The sequence below is a fragment of the Manduca sexta genome, unplaced genomic scaffold (genome assembly GCF_014839805.1).
Source record: "Manduca sexta isolate Smith_Timp_Sample1 unplaced genomic scaffold, JHU_Msex_v1.0 HiC_scaffold_1638, whole genome shotgun sequence".
NCBI lineage: Eukaryota > Metazoa > Arthropoda > Insecta > Lepidoptera > Sphingidae > Manduca > Manduca sexta.
The window spans coordinates 19,076-37,723 of NW_023592522.1; the positions used below are offsets into that span (position 1 = coordinate 19,076).

General features: G+C 38.0%; 1 protein-coding gene across 1 annotated transcript; it reads right to left on the minus strand.

Moving 5' to 3' along the window:
* Positions 1 to 268: 268 nt before the first annotated feature.
* LOC115449114 (alpha-mannosidase 2) lies at positions 269 to 17,606 on the minus strand. The gene is given in 24 exon segments (XM_037445442.1): positions 269 to 1,099; positions 1,862 to 1,975; positions 3,163 to 3,354; positions 4,230 to 4,352; positions 4,593 to 4,745; positions 5,556 to 5,714; positions 6,495 to 6,672; positions 7,185 to 7,403; positions 8,062 to 8,234; positions 8,924 to 9,188; positions 9,652 to 9,825; positions 10,303 to 10,487; positions 11,717 to 11,767; positions 11,769 to 11,895; positions 12,226 to 12,326; positions 12,680 to 12,765; positions 13,669 to 13,970; positions 14,189 to 14,238; positions 14,240 to 14,367; positions 15,362 to 15,509; positions 16,455 to 16,476; positions 16,478 to 16,725; positions 17,464 to 17,567; positions 17,570 to 17,606. Coding segments are annotated over 24 exon segments (3,483 nt in total). The 5' UTR covers positions 17,592 to 17,606; the 3' UTR covers positions 269 to 940.
* Positions 17,607 to 18,648: the final 1,042 nt, after the last annotated feature.

An 18,648-nucleotide genomic window follows, 5' to 3' on the forward strand; every position in this document is an offset into this window, starting at 1 on the left:
ATAGGCTAGTTTCTATGCCGGGAAAATATATTGCAAGACTTTTATTCCGGAAAACCCTTTCACACGGGCGAACCCCCGAGCATAAGCTAGTAAATAATAATAATAATAATATTTGAAAATCAATAAATAAATCTTGCAATTGGGGAAAATTGACAATTTATTCTGAGCAAAGCAGAAACTCTGCGATTGACAATTTATTCTGGGCAAAGCAGAAACTCTGCGAACTTTGCGGACTGGCAAAGATGAAACAGAATTAAAAAAGGTGCATTACAAGAAGATCTTTATTAGTGGGTTAATGGCAAAGAATGGTAAATTGAACAAATCTCAAAATTTTACTAATATACTTAATAAGTACAAAATATATAGCCTAATATAGTCATAACACATGACAAGTTTTCATAGTAACCCGATAGAATCGTCTTATGCCACAAATCTCTATGGTGTTTTTAAATTGAATTTATAAAAACAAAGGAAAAAAATACTTTTTCGTCAATATCTCACAAGCAACATAAATAACACGACTTTATCTCAATTATAAATGAATTTATATAATATAATTTTATATCTATCTATATTATATTTTTAATTCACTTTATTTTAAATAGTACACTTGAAATGTATGCAAAACCTAGTAAATCATGACAATAACGCTGTTTACATATTATGCTTGTACTGTTGAAACAAATATTACTTTACAAACGGCATTATTACAAGTATTTGCTTAATAAAAACAGGCAATAACAATCATGCCACTATTAATAAAAATTGAAATTGTTTGCAAATTGAATTATATATTACAAGTATTTTGTTAACTTACAAGTGACTGCGGTGATATGATTTGAAATTGTTTTCAATGAGTTAAAATTACAATGCTAAAACGTTGCAGACCTGCAACAGTTATTTAATATAATCAGTCCCGTATTTATACGCTATGTTCGACTCAGCCGTTGTTGAGCGATTGGTTTATGAATACTGACCGCACCTCCATGGGGCACAGCGTGACGACGCCCTCCGGCAACGGGTTGTGCACGCTAACAAAGGTCAGTGAACTGTCGAACACGCGGTCACGTTGCACGTCTAGCAAGTCTGATATTTGGACCTGGAACAAGTATTGCATGGTAAAGTTGGCCTTTTATAATGTGGCAAAAAAGGGACACGACAGACCGTATCGTTTCATTTTGATTGGTCGAGAGACTGACATGTGATTTACGCGTTGGTCTCTTGACCAATAACAATTATTACAATTTAATGACACGTAACTTTGTGTTGTGTTCGTTATGCTACATTCTAGGGGGATTTACTGTACTAGCTAAGTTTTTAGTACCGTTGCGTGGGACAAATAGATATTGTGGTGGAAGCAACCCAGACGGACTCACGCGTACGAGACATTTAAAACCTACTACTCATTACAACATTAAATGTATACAAAGACGTTTTTAGGTTTTATTTGGAGGAGGTAACCTCTGAAAGTAATAAATTAAATTTTAAAGTCTTTCACTGATAACATGCCACATTGTCACTGACATTGCCCATTCCTCACATACACACGAATTCATTTTCAAAAAAGTAGGCAGAGGCGCAACAGGTACACTTTCTGCCGTGTGTATTCCGTCCCATGACGTGACTTATGCCGAGTCTGTCGCACTATCGGGCATAAATTCCAGACTCCGGGCTGATACTGAGTAGAAAAACCCGACATCACATCCCCGATTTGGGGATCGAATACGAGACCTCAGTATTGCAATCGCACCGTAATACAACTACTCCATCGAGTAACATGGCATTTTATTTTCATCTCATTACGTTCCACGATACACTAATCACACGAGCGGAGGCCGGAACAACTAATGTATGTACTTACCACTCCATCGCCGATGGGGTAGGATTTATACACGTCCTTATTCCCGTAACACTCGTCGAGATGGACCCGCTGCAGCGTCACTCCTATGCCTCGTAGTGTGCCGCCATCTTTAGTCTGAAAATAATGCAATTTATAATGTTGCAATCCCTATTATAGATAGGTAATGGGAAAATTACGTACAGTTTAAATTTTTACTAGCGTTTGTGAGCGCTTTTATAATACACAAGTATTTTTGTATAAATAATAAGGCTTTGCGTCAAGTCTACAAAGCGTCGACGACTGACGAGAGATGATTACCCCTCGGCAGTAGACACTGTTGAACATTCACAGGCTGATCCCGGAACGCGACTTACTTACGCAGGTCATTATGGCGTGTTATAAAATATATCCTACCACCAGTATTATGCTGATGCCGATATGACGTATGTTGCAAAGCGACAGCTGTTTATATTTTGTTTACACTTGTAGCCTGGTTAATAGATAGACGCCACTGTAGAGGAACAGATGGTTGCGTTCCTCTATGGAAGGGGATGATTCCCAGTCAGGCAGATGTTGCTTGTGACCGGCCGTGACGTCTCCGACGGTTCCCATTCGGAGATGGTATGCTGCGCGTTGCGCAAATGTTGCTGTCGCAAGTCAGAATCATTTGTCGCCATCTAACGTGATTCCTGTGCGTTATCACTACAATTGGGTCAAGTCAATGCCATATCGGTCTTCTTGCAGTTCCATTGATGTTGTCGAGATGGCGGTATAACTAATTGTATCACCACACACTTTGTATGTGGTGTATGAAAAGATTAATTGCCATTCTCGACCTCTCTGTAGAAGCGTAAACGAACGTCATTCAAGGTGTATATAGTACTAGCTCTTGCCCGCGGCTCCGTCCGCGTTATAAAGATTTTCGGACTAAAGTTTTCCGTTATAAAAATCACGCTATATATTTTCCCGGGAGCCTATGTTCTTCCCAGGGTTTCAAACTGCCTCCATACCAAATTTTATCCTAATACGTTGGGTAGTTTTTGAGTTTAACACGTTCAGGCAGACAGATGCAGCGTGGGACTTTGTTATATAATATATTTTTGTACAACTTTTAAGAGGAACAATCCCGTCATATATCATTGTTGCATAACTTTAACCGTTTACGCAGCGCACGCACAACAGAAGCTCTCAAAACTAATAATTTTTTCCCGGTATGGCAACATGTTTCATTACTGCACCGCTCCTATTGGTCATAGCGTGATGATGTATAGCCTATAGCACTCCACGTACAATATATAGTATAAGTAAGAATGAGCACGTACCTTACTGGACACGTGGGATTGACACGAGGCCAACACGATGTCCGCGGCGCTGACAGTGGATCGAGAGTAGGCGGGCCGGGAGGTGTCCTCGCGTGCCGTGTACTGCATGCTTATGAGCGGCTGCAGGAGGTACTGCTGGGCAATATGAGCCCCTAGGGTCAGCTGCCCGCTCGTTGCTTCTGGTGGGGGTTTCTGTAAGAAATGTTTAGTGTAGTAATAATCAGGGATGTTATGGATATGAAATTTCGGATATGGATACGGATATGGATATAGGAACAAAATTATATCGGTTTCGGATACGGTTACGGATATGTAATTATTTCGGATTATCCGGTAGTTTCGGATAGTTTCGGTTACGGATATTAGATTAAAGTAAAATAAGTAAAAAAAAAAAAATGTAATACAGTAGGGCGACGAATACTAACTATCGTTCGTCGTCATCGTCGATTATTAATTATCGATGAACTAATTGGGGGACATGGGTGTTAGAAAAACCTCTGTGTTTTAATTTGATATGAAGTTTCAGTGAAGTAGGGCCACCTTTACTCCGTGATAAGTTTTATCACACTGTTTACATTTTGCGAAATTACGTTTGAACAAAAATTGTCCAAATTAAATTACTTTGGACGTATATTGTCCTTATACATGAATTTAGTACGTAACACGTGAGCGGTGAAACAAAAACCTGTCGGACCATATTATCCGTAACTTATCCGAAACTTTTATAACGGATACGGTTACGGTTACGGATATATTTTTATTTCGGATATCCGATAGTTTCGGTTACGGTTACGGAGCTCCATAACATCCCTGGTAATAATATTATAAGCATGATAAATATAAGATGTAATCAAAGGAATTAGATGTAATATTAATTTTAAATTCTTTAAATTCATTATAAAACACATTATTATTCCTTTGATTCTTTCTCTATCACGATGCGTCATACAACAATTAATTGAAGAATAGTAATTTCTTTCACTCTGTATCTTTTTCAATTCTCCACTTTTACAAATTTGAAACTTAAAATAATTCGGTTTCCCTTCCTCGTATAAATAGCCACTGACCTGACAGTCCCTGCCGGCCGGCTCGAGTAGTAGTTTGAAGACGTGTCGCGTGCGCAGGTTGTCGAGCACGCCCTGGTTCATGCCGCGGTTGTCGTCGCGGCTCAGGCGCCGGTCTTGCATCACCTGCGCGTGGCGTATTACGTGCTTAGTAACATGATCATGGTTACCAATTACCAATGCTACTACAAAGACACGAAGAGAATTGGTAGGCGCGGTAATATCATAATTTCTGTCAAAAAACACTTATACATCATATACACACAGAATAGTAATACCAGTACTTTTGATGAATGTATTTGTTATTCATGGATGATGTGCGTGTGCGTGTGTGTGCGTGTGCGTGTTCATGTGAATAATTCGCACCTCGATCTGTCCGGGCTGCAGTGCCGCCATGCCAAGCGGTGTGGACGTCAGCACCGTGAACCTTGTCGTGTCGTCCTCGATGTACGCCGCGGCTGGCAACGGGTAGAAGTTAGCTTGCAGCGGGATCTTCTCGAAGTAACGACGCTTGATCATCTATCAAACGTATTTTATTACAGTCAATATAGTATGGACTATTTTTTTACTATAGTTATACTTTGTTGCCTTATTAAATAGTCCGTTGGTAAATAGTTAATGATAAACAGTGCCATTTGTTGACTGCCATCCCAATTTGGCATTTTAAGTTGTAGAGGGAGTCGAGATATGGGACTCTCTGACACAAGATGGAGTGAGGAATTAAATTTAATTATACACAATTATTTTATAGTTAAGCGGCGATAGCATAATAGCGAGTGGAATGGACTACCGAGACGAATGTCCGTAGGTTCAAAACTTAAGGTCACAGACCTCTGACTTTTCTAAAGTTACGCGTGTATTCATACCTAAGAATTTATCTATAAGAATTGAGGTTATGTGCAGTCTGCCAATCCGCACTAGGCTTAATTCCTTATAGTAGTATAGTAACTTATATATTTTTCCTTAATATACAATCTTATGTGATTTTATTTTATCAAAATAAAAAAGGAAAAAACCTACCAACAATCGCGCACGTTGTATTTAATTGTAACAATATTTTTTTAGCAGAAAAACGCAACTTCACAGCGTTATACACGAAATAAAAATACAACAAAATGTCCTTTTCTGTCTGTATGTATGTTATCGATTTTCTCAAAATCTGCTGAACGGATTTTTACGAAATTTGGTATGGAGATAGTTTAAGACACTGGAAAGGTTATAGGCTACTTTTTATCCCAGGAAAATATAAAGCGGGACTTTTACCCCGGAAAACGCCTCCACGCATGCTAAGCCGCGAGCAAAATCTAGTGATATATAAAGAGTACTCACGTGCATCCCATTCAAATCTGTATAGAAAACGTCTCCATTCTTGACTCCTGTAGAGAACCGCATGGCCAGCTCTAGGTCGTCAACTTGCGGGTCGATCAAGAGCGTGTTACTGATCTCTACTTCGGTTTGCGGCAGTGATGGGTTATTGTACACTGATATCTGTAATGAAACGTGATATGTATTGGGATTTGCAGTGGTTGCTGGGTCGTTTTAATGCTTTTTTTTTGCTTCGAATGACGAGACGAGCTTGACCTTCGCCTGATGGTAAGCGATACGACCGCCCATAAATAGTATAAACATTATCCAAGACGTTGAATTCCAAAGTATTGTTTGGTATTCCATTACGCTCGCCATTCTGAGACATGAGATGTTAAGTTTTATCTCCAGTAGTTACACTGGCTACAATATCCTTCAAACCGGAACACAACAGTGACTACACACTGCTGCTTGGCGGCTGATATTGACATTGCGGTGGTACCTACTCAGGCGGACTCACATATATGAGAGAACTTACCACCAGTGCTCTTATGTAAGCCTGTTTCGCTTTAGGACGCCTCTTGAGTAGATTATTAAGTATTTTTAGTCCTTAGTTATGCCAAAAATATTAAAACACCACAAGTGTCTGGTGTTTTAATATTTTTGGCATAACTAAGGACAGCGAATACCGTATGCGCATCAAAAATACATCAAACTAATGTTTTTCATGTATACCAAATATCAATTTTAATCTATAGTCCTGAAGTCGAAAATGCAACTAACCGCCAGTATCTGAGTATATATGAGGGTATCTATCTAAGCGCCAGCTGCGGTCCGTTAAGCGCGGTTTATTGTGATATCTTCCGTGACCAGCATCTCAGAAAACGGGTCCAGTATAAACCATGTACTAACGGAATTTAAGTCTTAACCGGCAGTTCTATAGTTCAAAATCCATCAACTAACCGCCAGCACGATCTCGGCGGCGCGCGGCCCGGTGAGCGCGGTGTACAGCGTGGACTTGTAGATTCCCTCCGTGACCACCATCTCCGGGAACGCATCGGGTTTGAACTCCGTCGCGGGACCCGACGGGATGAACAAATACCCGCCGCTGTTGTTGTCTTTGCCTTTCTGTGTGTCGTATCTATAAAGAAAACAGATTTTTCAAAATTGTACAGTCATCTACATAAGTAGTTGAACAAATTCAAAAATTTCAAATCGCCTTTATACTTTTGAGTTTTTTTTTCTTCATAAATATAAAATAAAACGGATTTACTATACTTCACACACTGAAGAAAAACAATTCAGTTACACTTAACATGTATAGTTGATATGATTTTTTTAAAATTTGTTCAGCAAATTTTTAGGCTAATTGTACATTCACCAATGTGTTTGTTTCTTCTACTTTTTATAAATAGATTAAATAGTCATTGTGCATTATAATATGCATTATATGCAGTTGCACAACATATTTACGGCTGTGGATATTAGTTATTTAAGTCAATCTCATTGAAATCAGCCAATTATATTTACTTTATTTAGAATGTTATTGGGACAGCAAAAAAATCGGAACTTATTAGATAAGCATTTTTTAATTGATTTTTAATGCTAATAGGCCTTAAGAATTGTAAATATATTCAATTGAAGAAAACTTACTGCACAAAGTCCATATGTACTGGCACAGTGGCGCCATCTGTTGACACGATCGCCTTAATCATTCCGTTCATGTTGGCCACCACCCTGGTGCTGTTGCTGGCCTGGAACGTGATGTCCTCCATCAGCCGCGCGGTCGGCTGCTCCACGGGGAACATCTTGGGCAAGTCCAGGGTCCAGTAGTCCGCGTTGTACACTCGTATGTGGGAGTAGGAGGTGTATCTGGTGTAAAATTTTAGTATAATTTTAAAATTAAACTTTTTGGATTTTATCACGGTTTTAATGTTTTAGTTTTCTCTCGACGTTTGACTTTGCAGCCTTAGTGGTCACTTGGGGTTTACAATGACTTACGATGATGCAATTTCTTTATATTAACACGTCAGATGCAGTATACGCCATTGCCTTGGTTGTGAAACGAGTGCTACGAGCATGCAGCCTGTACGCTGTGTGGTAGAATTGTATTTTTATAATATTCAGCATAGCTTTTTACATTTTTTTAGTGTTAGCACTAAATAAAAAGTTTGTGTTTTGCTGTCATATTGTAGTGAGTTATTTTACACGCAAAGTTTATGCTCCTTGCAGAGGTAAATAATTGACCTACCGTGTACGTGTACCGTATCGTTTTTTTTTCACCTTATCCTATTTACCATGTGATATTGCGTAGTATCAAATATATCATAAAGGGTGTTTTAAAAGATTTGCTCTGGATATTCGAAAATACAGCATGTATGTCTGTACTGGTGAAGCGTGTTATTTGAACACACGTATGCACTCCCATCCTTGTCGACATACATAACGCGTATGTGCGCACTGACACGTGCGTACTGGCATTGTGTTGTATCAAACTCATCAAAATAACCAGATATACAAACACACTCACTTGTTAATACTCATGACGTCTCTCAATGAAACAGTATACGTGGTGAGAGCCAGCGGTTCTACCACGACGGGGAACGACAGCTGGTACTTGTTGGACGCGAGCCCGAGCCGCTTCTCGCCGGCGACCACGGGAGAGATCTGCGCCATGATGGGGTCGCCTTCCGGGTTGAACACCTGGGTCGATAATGAAGGTGAGGTATTCGAATATCGTAATATAAGGTACTAATTGACAATTGAAATGCAATCATATCTAAGCGACAAATGTACCGAAAATTAATTATATAAATATTTGAATCGCCATTTTTTTCTGCGTCATTTGATCTAGGCTTTGTAGGTGTAGGACAATTTTAATAACATTAGACTACATCTGTATAAATTAAAAAGTGTAATTGTTATGAATTTTCATATTAAAATCAAAACTTTAAGGTACTCTACTCAAAAATGTACTGATTGTCGCTTAGATATGATTGCCTTTCAAGCGTCGTCATGTAAATCAAAACATAATACAAAAGAAAGGTTAAATTGACATCACTTAATGATGAGCAATTTATTCCAAAATTGTGCTTCTTTAGAATGTGGCATAAAAAACACGACAGAAGACGACTAAGGGAAGGGTCGTTTAATTGTGATTGTTTAGAGACCAAAGCGTGTCACGTACTAGTCTCTCGACACAATTAAAGACGGGGTTTTTGTCACATTCTAAGGGGGGAGGTAGTGATGATATTGTTTATGGACGATCGTGACATTCACCATTAGACAAACCGCGGCCCGTCATTCGGCTTAAAACAACTTCGTTGAATAATGTGAATGCAATATTTTGCAGTAGTAACGCTAAATTGAAAACGAATCATGCTCTAACTCACCTCCACATGAGGCGTGGATACAATCACAGTAAGAATCTCTTGCCGTTTGAACGGCAGCGCGTTGTACAGAACCAGCTGCCTCGACGGCGAGACTACGTCTAAAGCCATTGTGATCCTGGTGGGGATCTCATCGTGTTGCCGCCAGATGTCGTCCACGTTGAAATATATGTCCTCTTGGCTCTGGTCTTGTATTTGCGGCTGCTTGAGGAGGTAGTATGCTGCTTGCTGAATCGCTGATTGGCAGTACTTTATGGCGGCCAACAGTCTGTGAAGGAAATTACATTGTAATATCGCGACTGGCCAAACTTGTTGCAATATATCTTTCTTTTGCTCTTAATTCGACTGTATTTTTTTTATGTTTGTTACCTTAGAACTTTTGACTGGGTGAACCGATTTTAATCTACAAGATTATGCTACCGTCGTAATACTTTCAAAATATTTAGTAGAGAAATAAAGAAGTTTTTTTATTCACACCATACCGATCTATATAACTGTGTTCTACCTCATAGGTTAGGGTGCATTAGATAGTGTAGTGCAGGGGCTTTATTCTCTATCCCGCACGTTATTTTAACAGTGCGTAACAAGCACGTAAAACAACGCATCATGTTTAGGACTATAGAAATTTGGCTTACAGAATACCATTCCACGCGCATTTCTCGAAGATAACATGACACGGCCGCGTTACGCGTTTACACTACTATACAAAATAAGGGCTCAGAGGTGCGTACTTGTTGGCGTAGTCGTCGACGACGTCGTCCCGGGCGGTGCCGGCGATGGCGTCGTGGTGCTGGAACAGCGCCAGCGCGCGCCGCGCTGCCCGCACGCGGTCGCGCAGCGTCAGCGCCAGCACGCGCGACACCGAGCCCGCCGCCTGCGCCTGCGCCGTCACCAGCTCCGCCGCCCTGACACACGCGGGACATCGGCTATTGACACAGCTTTATCAAACCTTTTATATGTGTTTTTTGTACTGCTTTGAATGACGAGACGAACGTGCCGTTCGTCTGATGGTAAGTGATACGACAGCCCATAAACAGTAGAAACATCATTCAACACCTTGAATTACAAAGTATTTTGGTATTCCACTGCGCTCGCCACTTGAGACGTGAAATGTTAAGTCTCATTATGTCCAGTAGTTGCACTGGCTACAGTGTCCTTCAAACCGGAACACAACAGCGACAATATAGAAATAAACATTGCGATTGCAGTACCTACCCAGGCGGACACTCACATATGAGATACCTACCACCAGTAAATGTGTATTAATAAAAGTCTACAAGCAAACTATTTCAAGATAACATCTTACTAACAAAATATATTTGAATTGCTCTGTTCCGAAAGTATTTGCACTAAGTTCACGTTAAATATACAGAAGCCCTTACCTTACATAGGCCAGCAACACTCTGTCCATGTTCTTATAGAACGGCCTCGATGTGAAATAACCGCTCCAGTAGTGCTGGTTCCTGTCTGCGTACGTGAAGAAATCGCCGGACAGCACCGGGAAGTTCGACAGCTTCATCTCAGCGTGGACGGCTTTGAAATAGTCTTGGAGGTTGCCGAATTGTACCTAAGATGAAATCATGGTCGAAAAAGTTAAATTTTTCTTCAGTTATAATTTGATATTCTCTTTATAATGTAAGTTTTTATGAGCATTTTAATTATTATTCTTATTTATTATCGAACCATTTACAATCAAAATGTATTTTAGGTAAAGCAATAACAATTGCAATTCATTCGTAGTCAAACAACTTGAGCACTCTGCTACATTCTGGGGAATTTATTTTTGTATTGCAATATTAATATTAAAAAAACTAAAGTGCGCCCGTGTGGATTGTTGGCTATGATGAATCCCCACCTAGATGAATTTCGGCTACAACGACCAATCTCGGCGGAGATAAGAGATATTATAGTGCACAAGTGTGTGCGCAATACACAGGTGAATTCTCTGTCCCTTCGCTCATAGTCCGGTGAGCAAGCAATCCGACATGACCGGAGAGAGATCAGGCGCAAGACCAACAGCTTCACATAGTTTCCGTGGCACGTAGATATAAACCCCGTAACTTTTTTAACTCTGAGTTGCGACTGAGTAATTTTATGATGGAAAAATCCAGTCACTATGTTTTTTGGGCCGACTCAGGATAATAGCCCGGGCCTTCAACATAGTCGTACTCGTGGCGCATATGCAATACAAAAACGCCACCGAGACAATCAAATGCCGGCTATAATATTGGTGAGCAGGGACGAAGCTTCCGCTTATCAGTCGTATCAGTGATACGGGGCCCCCGAGGCTTTGGGCCCCCTCTTGGCCCACTTTAGCGGCGTAAAGGTTGACGCCACTGTAGAGGAACATATGGTTGCGTTCCTCTATGGAAGGGGAAGATTTCCAGGCAGGCAGATGTTGCTTGTGACCGGCCGCGGCCTCTCCGACGGTTCCTATTCGGAGGTGGTATATATGCAGCGCGTCGCGCAAATTCCGCAATCGTAATCCAGGATCGTTTATCGCCATCTTGCGTGATTGCTATGCGATAAATCACTATAGTTGTGTCAATACCACATAGATCTTCTCGTAGTTCCGTTGATGTTGACGAGATGGCGGTAAGTATACTAATTGTACCGCTACACCTACATTAAACTAAGCGGACGCCCAAAACTTCGTAGTGCCCTGAAGAGCCCCCAATAAATTTAGATATAGGGCCCCTCTATAGCAAGCTACACTACTGCTAGTGACATTACTTTGTTTACATTTCTGTACTACTTCGCTAATAAATTTTCAATTCGATAATATTTCTTCCTCACCTCAGTATTCAACGCGTCGTTACTGTTTATGTAGTCTATGAGCATCTCGTAAGTTCTTGTACTGGTGGTCCCACTCGTTGGCGCGGTCGTACCTGAAGTCGTCGCCGAGCGGGAACATCACCACGTTACTGCGGTATAACTGCGCTTTCTTACGCCACTGGTCCAGAATTAACATGGCTCTGAAATAATTGCATTTTTAACAGGGATTTGAGGTGTGAATGACCTTCGTGGTCACGGGGGGGACTGAGGTGTTGGTCATGCGCAAAGTTAAAGTTACAATATCTACCTACATTTTACAATAAAAAAACTTTTAAATTTTTCGGTCCGATCTACGCAGAATGAGCTCACAGTGTCTCACAGCCTGTCTTTTAATATTTTCTATATCCATATTTTTTTATAATCGCATTCTTCATTAACTTTGAATTATAGGTTTATGTGAAATATCTTTTTTCTGCCGCTCAACTTTCTCTATTCTGTGGTCAATATAACAATGTTTCAATATCACTTACCTTTCTTCAACATTTTTCTCTGTGATTTTCCGCGGCGCTATGCCCCATGGGCAGGTTATTCCATTTCCTGGTAGCCTCTTAAAGTCAAACTGACAACAGATCTGAAAGAAAATATGAAATAATGACTGTTATATTAAAAGTAATTTTAATTTAGTTTGACCAATCGCTACAAAAAATAATATACTAATAAGTACACTCACTCACGCCTTTTATCCCCGAAGAGCAGAGACGCAAAAGGTGCACCCATTTTCCGACGTGTATATTCCGTCGCATTACGTGATAGGGGGCTAGGCTATTGTCATATCGAGCAACAATCTTAGACTGCTGATACTAAGTAGAAAAACCCATCACAATGCCCAACCCGAGGATCGAACCCGAAACAGCAAATAAATAAAATGGAAAATAACCACTTCAAAAGTATTGGAACTTTAAATATAGGTTTTGTAATTCCTACCTTAGGGTCTGGTCCGCAGGAGTGAGGCACGTCGTACGAGTAGAAGGGCATCACGTGAGTGAACAAGTCAGTTTTACCGATACTGTCTGTAATATCAATTCATTATTTTAATTTGGTAATTTCCCTATTTCAATTGAATATGAAATTTCGAAAAGGGCACATGACCGAAAATGTAAAACTTCAGGAAATGAATTTTTTTAAACTAGTGGCAAAAAAAAAATATATTTTTGAGTTAAAATTTGGGTTCAATAAGCAATGAAAAATTACATAAGTTTTGTTGTTATTTGTTATTATATACACATTTCTTTATATAGATCTAGATATTATATTCAAGAGATGTGCCCTTTTCTAAATTACATAATATTCAATTGATTATAATTTCAAATGCTTGTGATAAATGATTCATGGGTGGTAATGTACAAGGGTGTAGGGTATTAAGATAACATATTTAATTTTTCGACGGATAAAAGGCTAATTGACTAAGCGACATTGTTTTGCGACACTAAGTTTCGTACATAATATTTTATATCAGTTCTATTTTCTATGTTTTTTAAACTATATAATTTTTTTCGAAAAAAGCATGTCGCTATCTCAATTAGCCTTTCAACCCTCGACTAATATATTTAATATTTCGAAGGTTGAAAGCCTAATTGACTAAGCGACATTGTTTTGCAACACTAAGTTTAGTACATACTATTGAAAATCAGTTCTTTTTTATATGTTTTAAGGTATATACATTTTTTCGAAAAAATGTCGCTTAACTCAATTAGCCTTTCAACCCTCGACTAACATATTAAATATTTCGAAGGTTGAAAGGCTAATTGACTAAGCGACATTGTTTTGCGACACTAAGTTTCATACATAATATTTAAATCAGTTCTTTTTTCTATATTCTTTAAACTATATATTTTTTTTCGAAAAAAGCATGTCGCTTATCTCAATTAGCCTTTCAACTGACAATTTATGCAATAAAAATATGAATAACATACCCCACACCTGCCTCCACCTAAACTCCAGCTGCCTGTTCAAACCCAACTCTTTCTTCACACGGTAATGTACTCTCTGGATTATCGAGTTCTCCATGCCCGCCAACTTAAGTATGTACGGTTGCGCGCTAGAATATCCGAAAGGGTCTATTGACCAGGCGTTTTTCGGTATATAACCCAGATTTTCTAAAAGCCACTGATGTCCAGTAGTTAACTGCTGGATTATTCCCAGCCAGTGCGAGTTCGCTTCGTCGTTCATAACCCATCCACCAGTTACAATCTCTAATTTATCCGAGTTTAACAAGCTGAAAAAAAATTGTCCGGCTTGAAGGACCAAAAATTTGGTAACATGGTTATGGAAACGAGCAACAGTTGATAAAGTTGTGATAGTCAAAATTAAAAACATACAGATAAAAAGTGTACGTGCAGTATTACTGTTCTTAAGCCATTAAACTACTAACTGCATATGATAATATTTAAAACTGATATTATTTAATATATAGTCACAGAAGCAAATATTTACTTCGCAAACGCTTGCTTGTCCTTTTCCGTTGCATCACTGTTCCACCAGAGCCGACAAGCAACTGGATCTCTCGGCCCATATAAACTTCCTGCCGACGCCTTCGCTCATTTTTTCCACCATGTTTGTGAAAATTGCCTTTGTTTGTGTTTTGTAGTAGTTTTCGAATGTCTTTATCCATCCTGGAATGTCAATTGTTAGTGAATTACGTGAGCATTTGCAACACCGTAGGCATTACACGCATAGGTAAAACCAAACTTCTGAAATGATTTTGAAAAAAAATCTATGTAACCAATCTGGATGTAAATTCTTTCTAATAAAAAAAGAGTTTTCGAAATCGGTTTTGAAAATAACTAATCGTGTTCTGAGGTAAACAATATTTAAAAAATACACGTCGAATTGATAACCTCCTCCTTTTTTTGAAGTCGGTTAAAAGACCATTAATTTATAGCCTTTAAACTTATTATACTCATGTATAATAACTTTTAAGATCTTCCATAACAATAAGTAATTATTTATTCATCTAGGACATTAACTGTATCCAGGTTTTGTTTATAGCGATATATCTTAAGTGCCAACAATATCGCGAATTTTGTATCTAATGACGTTTATCATAGAAATACATAAATAAAAATCTAAATAACATTTCTCTATTATGTTTTATAAACACTACAGCGCAGCAGGCATAACATTTGCATATTTTGCTCTTGACAGCATATATTGTGCATCCGCCCAGACAGTGACCACCATACACAAGGTGTTAAAACCCCCATAGTGTGTCGTGTTCCGGGATCAGCCTGTGTATATCCGGTTCCAACAGGCCGGCATAATTGTGTCGATTGACGAGGCCTAATTATCTATCGTCAGTCGACATTCTATTGGACCCACTTCACTCACCATCAGGTGCAGTCACTTTGCCGAGTCGGTCTTTAGACTGAAGCAAGAGTTTAAGTGCCAGAAAGTTATAAGACAAAGTACCAAATCCTGGCTTATAATTTAAATAATGGTTATCATTAGGTCACAGGAACATGGTGGATATGGGCTACTGACAGGTCCATCTGAAATTTTTAGGGAAGCCTATGTTCAACAGTAGATTGCATGCTGATGATGATGTATCATTAATGGTAATGCCATCAACCTGCTTATTATGATAACTATCGAGTTCTCTTATCTTACCTGGATCGTTGTGTGAGTGTGGCACAATGAAAACCTTCAATTTATTCTTTTGATTCCACTGATCCTCTTTGTATTCTATATTCCAGCCTTGCTTCCACACACCGCCATCTTTGTCGTCGAACATTATGCGTTCGTACATTGATAGCATCTGAGAGACAAAGTTATAATAAAATTTTAAAGCTTCAAAAGTGGTTAAATGACAATTTTTAAAATGTTTTAAAGAACTTAAAATAGGATAATTAGATATTATTTCTTTTGGTATTTTTGTGTACAATGCATGCCAAAGTTTTTTGGTTTTTCTCTATATGTAAAGGCCAAACAACTCTGTCTCAGTGCACACTAATTTCTGTATTTTGATGATAATTTTAATTCACAAAATATGCCGTTAATGTTTTTGTTTGTGGGAACCTTTTACATTTTAATACATTCCTATTACGAATTACTCAGAAAAAAAACGGATATGACGAATGACATGTTTTTTGTTCATATACACACGGATTTAAACCTAATTCCTGTTATCAGATAAGTTTCTCAATTACTTCATTTGAAAATGTTATTATATCTTTGATTGTTATTAATTTGATAATATGGGAAGCAGATAATCAGTATGTATAGAGAATTTCAATTCACTGGTCTTTAATAAGCATCTATTATCATGGTAATCTTTTGATGATACTACACTATCAGATAGTGCCTGTAGAGATATAAACTTTCTTGGGATTGTCTAAATGATCATGCTCGTAATTATACTACATTAAAAGCAAAATTACAAACCTACAATATTTTATGAACACCTAGTGCTAATTTCATCTGTATTAAGTGTTGTTTAGTTTATATTACTATGCAGATCCTGTCCTAGGTGCATAATGATTTTAAACAACAAATCCTGCTTTATTATACTATATGTATCTCTAAATTGTTTAGTTGACTACGAGACATTATATGCTTCAGTATCGGTCTACATACAAAACACCGATCAACGCTTAAATAGAACACCCTGGGCTTGTCACTATGCTTTTGGGTGCCGGTAGATTTGTCATGTTAATCAAAAAAAAATATTGCTTATTGAAGGGTGTTGATTTGCGCACAATACCTGAACATCAGTTTTGGTGCAACATGTTTTGTACAGGACAAGTTGATGTATTAAGCTTTATATGCATCCTCGGTGGTTCGTCACCAACTGCTTTAAATTCCCTCAACTTTGTCTCCTTAGGGTATTCCTTAGGCCGTTTCTGGTGTGATAAATCTTGGGATTGCTCAACAATCTGATTCATTGCAGATTTGATCTCTCCGACAACTGCATGGTGTTGGTTCAACTCATTCTCAATGTGGCGTAACTTTGATTCAAATGAAGACCATTTACTCTGCAAATGAATGAGACTAGACTTAGTTAGATACAGTACAGTGGGTGCTTGTAGCTTCAGCTGTGTAAAAGAATTTTATGAGTTAAAGTCCTGCTATATATTTTCCTGAGATATGAAGTAGTCTATGTCCTTCCAGTCTCACACTATCTCCGATCAAATTAATCTAAATTCATTAAGAAGTTTTTGAGTTTATCGCATTCAGAGAGAGCAGACAGATGCAGCAGGACATTTTGTGTTATGATGTATTTTTAGAACTTTTAATTTAAAAGCAACAGATCAGACAGGCAGAATTCCGCTATATATTAATGATCTGAAACTTTGTACTGTTTACGCAGCAAACGCAATGGCAAATCTCAAAAGGAATAAATTTTCCCAGTCTTGTAATATTTTTCCTTAATGCTCCACCAATATTGATCATAATGTGATGTTGTAGCCTACAGCCCTCTCTCGATACATGGGCTATCAAAAATCTTTTTACATTCGAAACCAGTAGATCCTGAATTTTGTGCATTCAAAAAAATTAAGCACACTCTTCAGCTTTAAATTATAGATTTTAGGCTATGTATCTACTGTGAAAATTTTGTAAGATAAATAATGGAAATGACCATTATAAAGCACATTGGTTTAAATAAAAAAAATAAAAATATTTCATAGTTTAGATATAAATAAATGATTGTGGTCATTATTTTTCAATCATTGAATTTATTTAGAGTATAAGATATCAAATCATATACATACCTCATCAATTTCCACGGCCGGTTTTATACTAGGCAATTTGAAACTTAAGTCCGTGACCACGTATAAAATAAAAATAAATGCTATGATACACGTCGTCCAAAAAATGCCGACAGTCGTCGTATCCTCATTTTGAAGTCTAAATAAACAGTTTAGCAATGTATTAAATTGTATATTATAATTATTCACTCAGAGCTATCTATAATCAACGGGCCATGTCTATAAACTCAATTAACAAGCGCAAACGGTAAAATAAATTTTCGATAGCTTATCAGCCGAAATGATTCTATGATCATTGACATATTATGTAGAGTAAATAATATACTATATATTTATGTCTATGTTTATGACAGCTTGGGCGCATAGACATAGAGTAAATAATTACTACGTAAGCAATATTGTTTCAAGAAAATATTGACTACAAAATATCTGAGACAAAATGAAGCAACATATTAACTCTGATATTAACCTGATCTATTCTCCTCACTGGGGAATGCAACATCCAAAGTTTAGTTTGATTTTATAAAAACAAAAGATAATGGTACGAGGGCGATTGAACACCGACCATAGAGTAAGTAATGTACTACAACTGTACGTAAAAATACGATTGCTCTAATGCCGGCGCCACACATAGCGAAAATATTTGAACACTTGTTTGAACTCATGTGTGGCACGGGTATTTGCGTATTTGTGCAAAGTTTGTTTAAAAGTTTGCGTATTTGCCATTCAGTGTCGGTTTTTCGACCACAAATCAAAGCGTTCAAAGTTATCGAATTGCTTGAACTCCTTCCTGCAGAACAGATTATATGAAAACCTAAAAGTAAAACTGTGTTCAAATGTGTGGCAAAGTCATTGTTCAAATATTTGTGTGATTTAGATTTACAGTAAGGCAATAATTGTCAAGGGTATAATTGATTTTAAGAAAATATACTGTGGCATCCAAATCTGAGGAATCAGTAGGTTTGCAAAAGCTTCTAACTAGCAAGTGTGTAGATCTGTTGTACATGCTCATAATATTATGTCTATGGACAAGATTTATTTAAAGGGCGTTAGAGAAATAAGTTAATTTTTAAGATAAATAGAGTTCACTGCAAACGGAATAAAGTTCAGTGTGTATGTGTTACACGCGTGTCTTATGCCTAGTTTAGACTAGTTAGTTATTGCAGCAATATGCCGATTGCGAAAAAT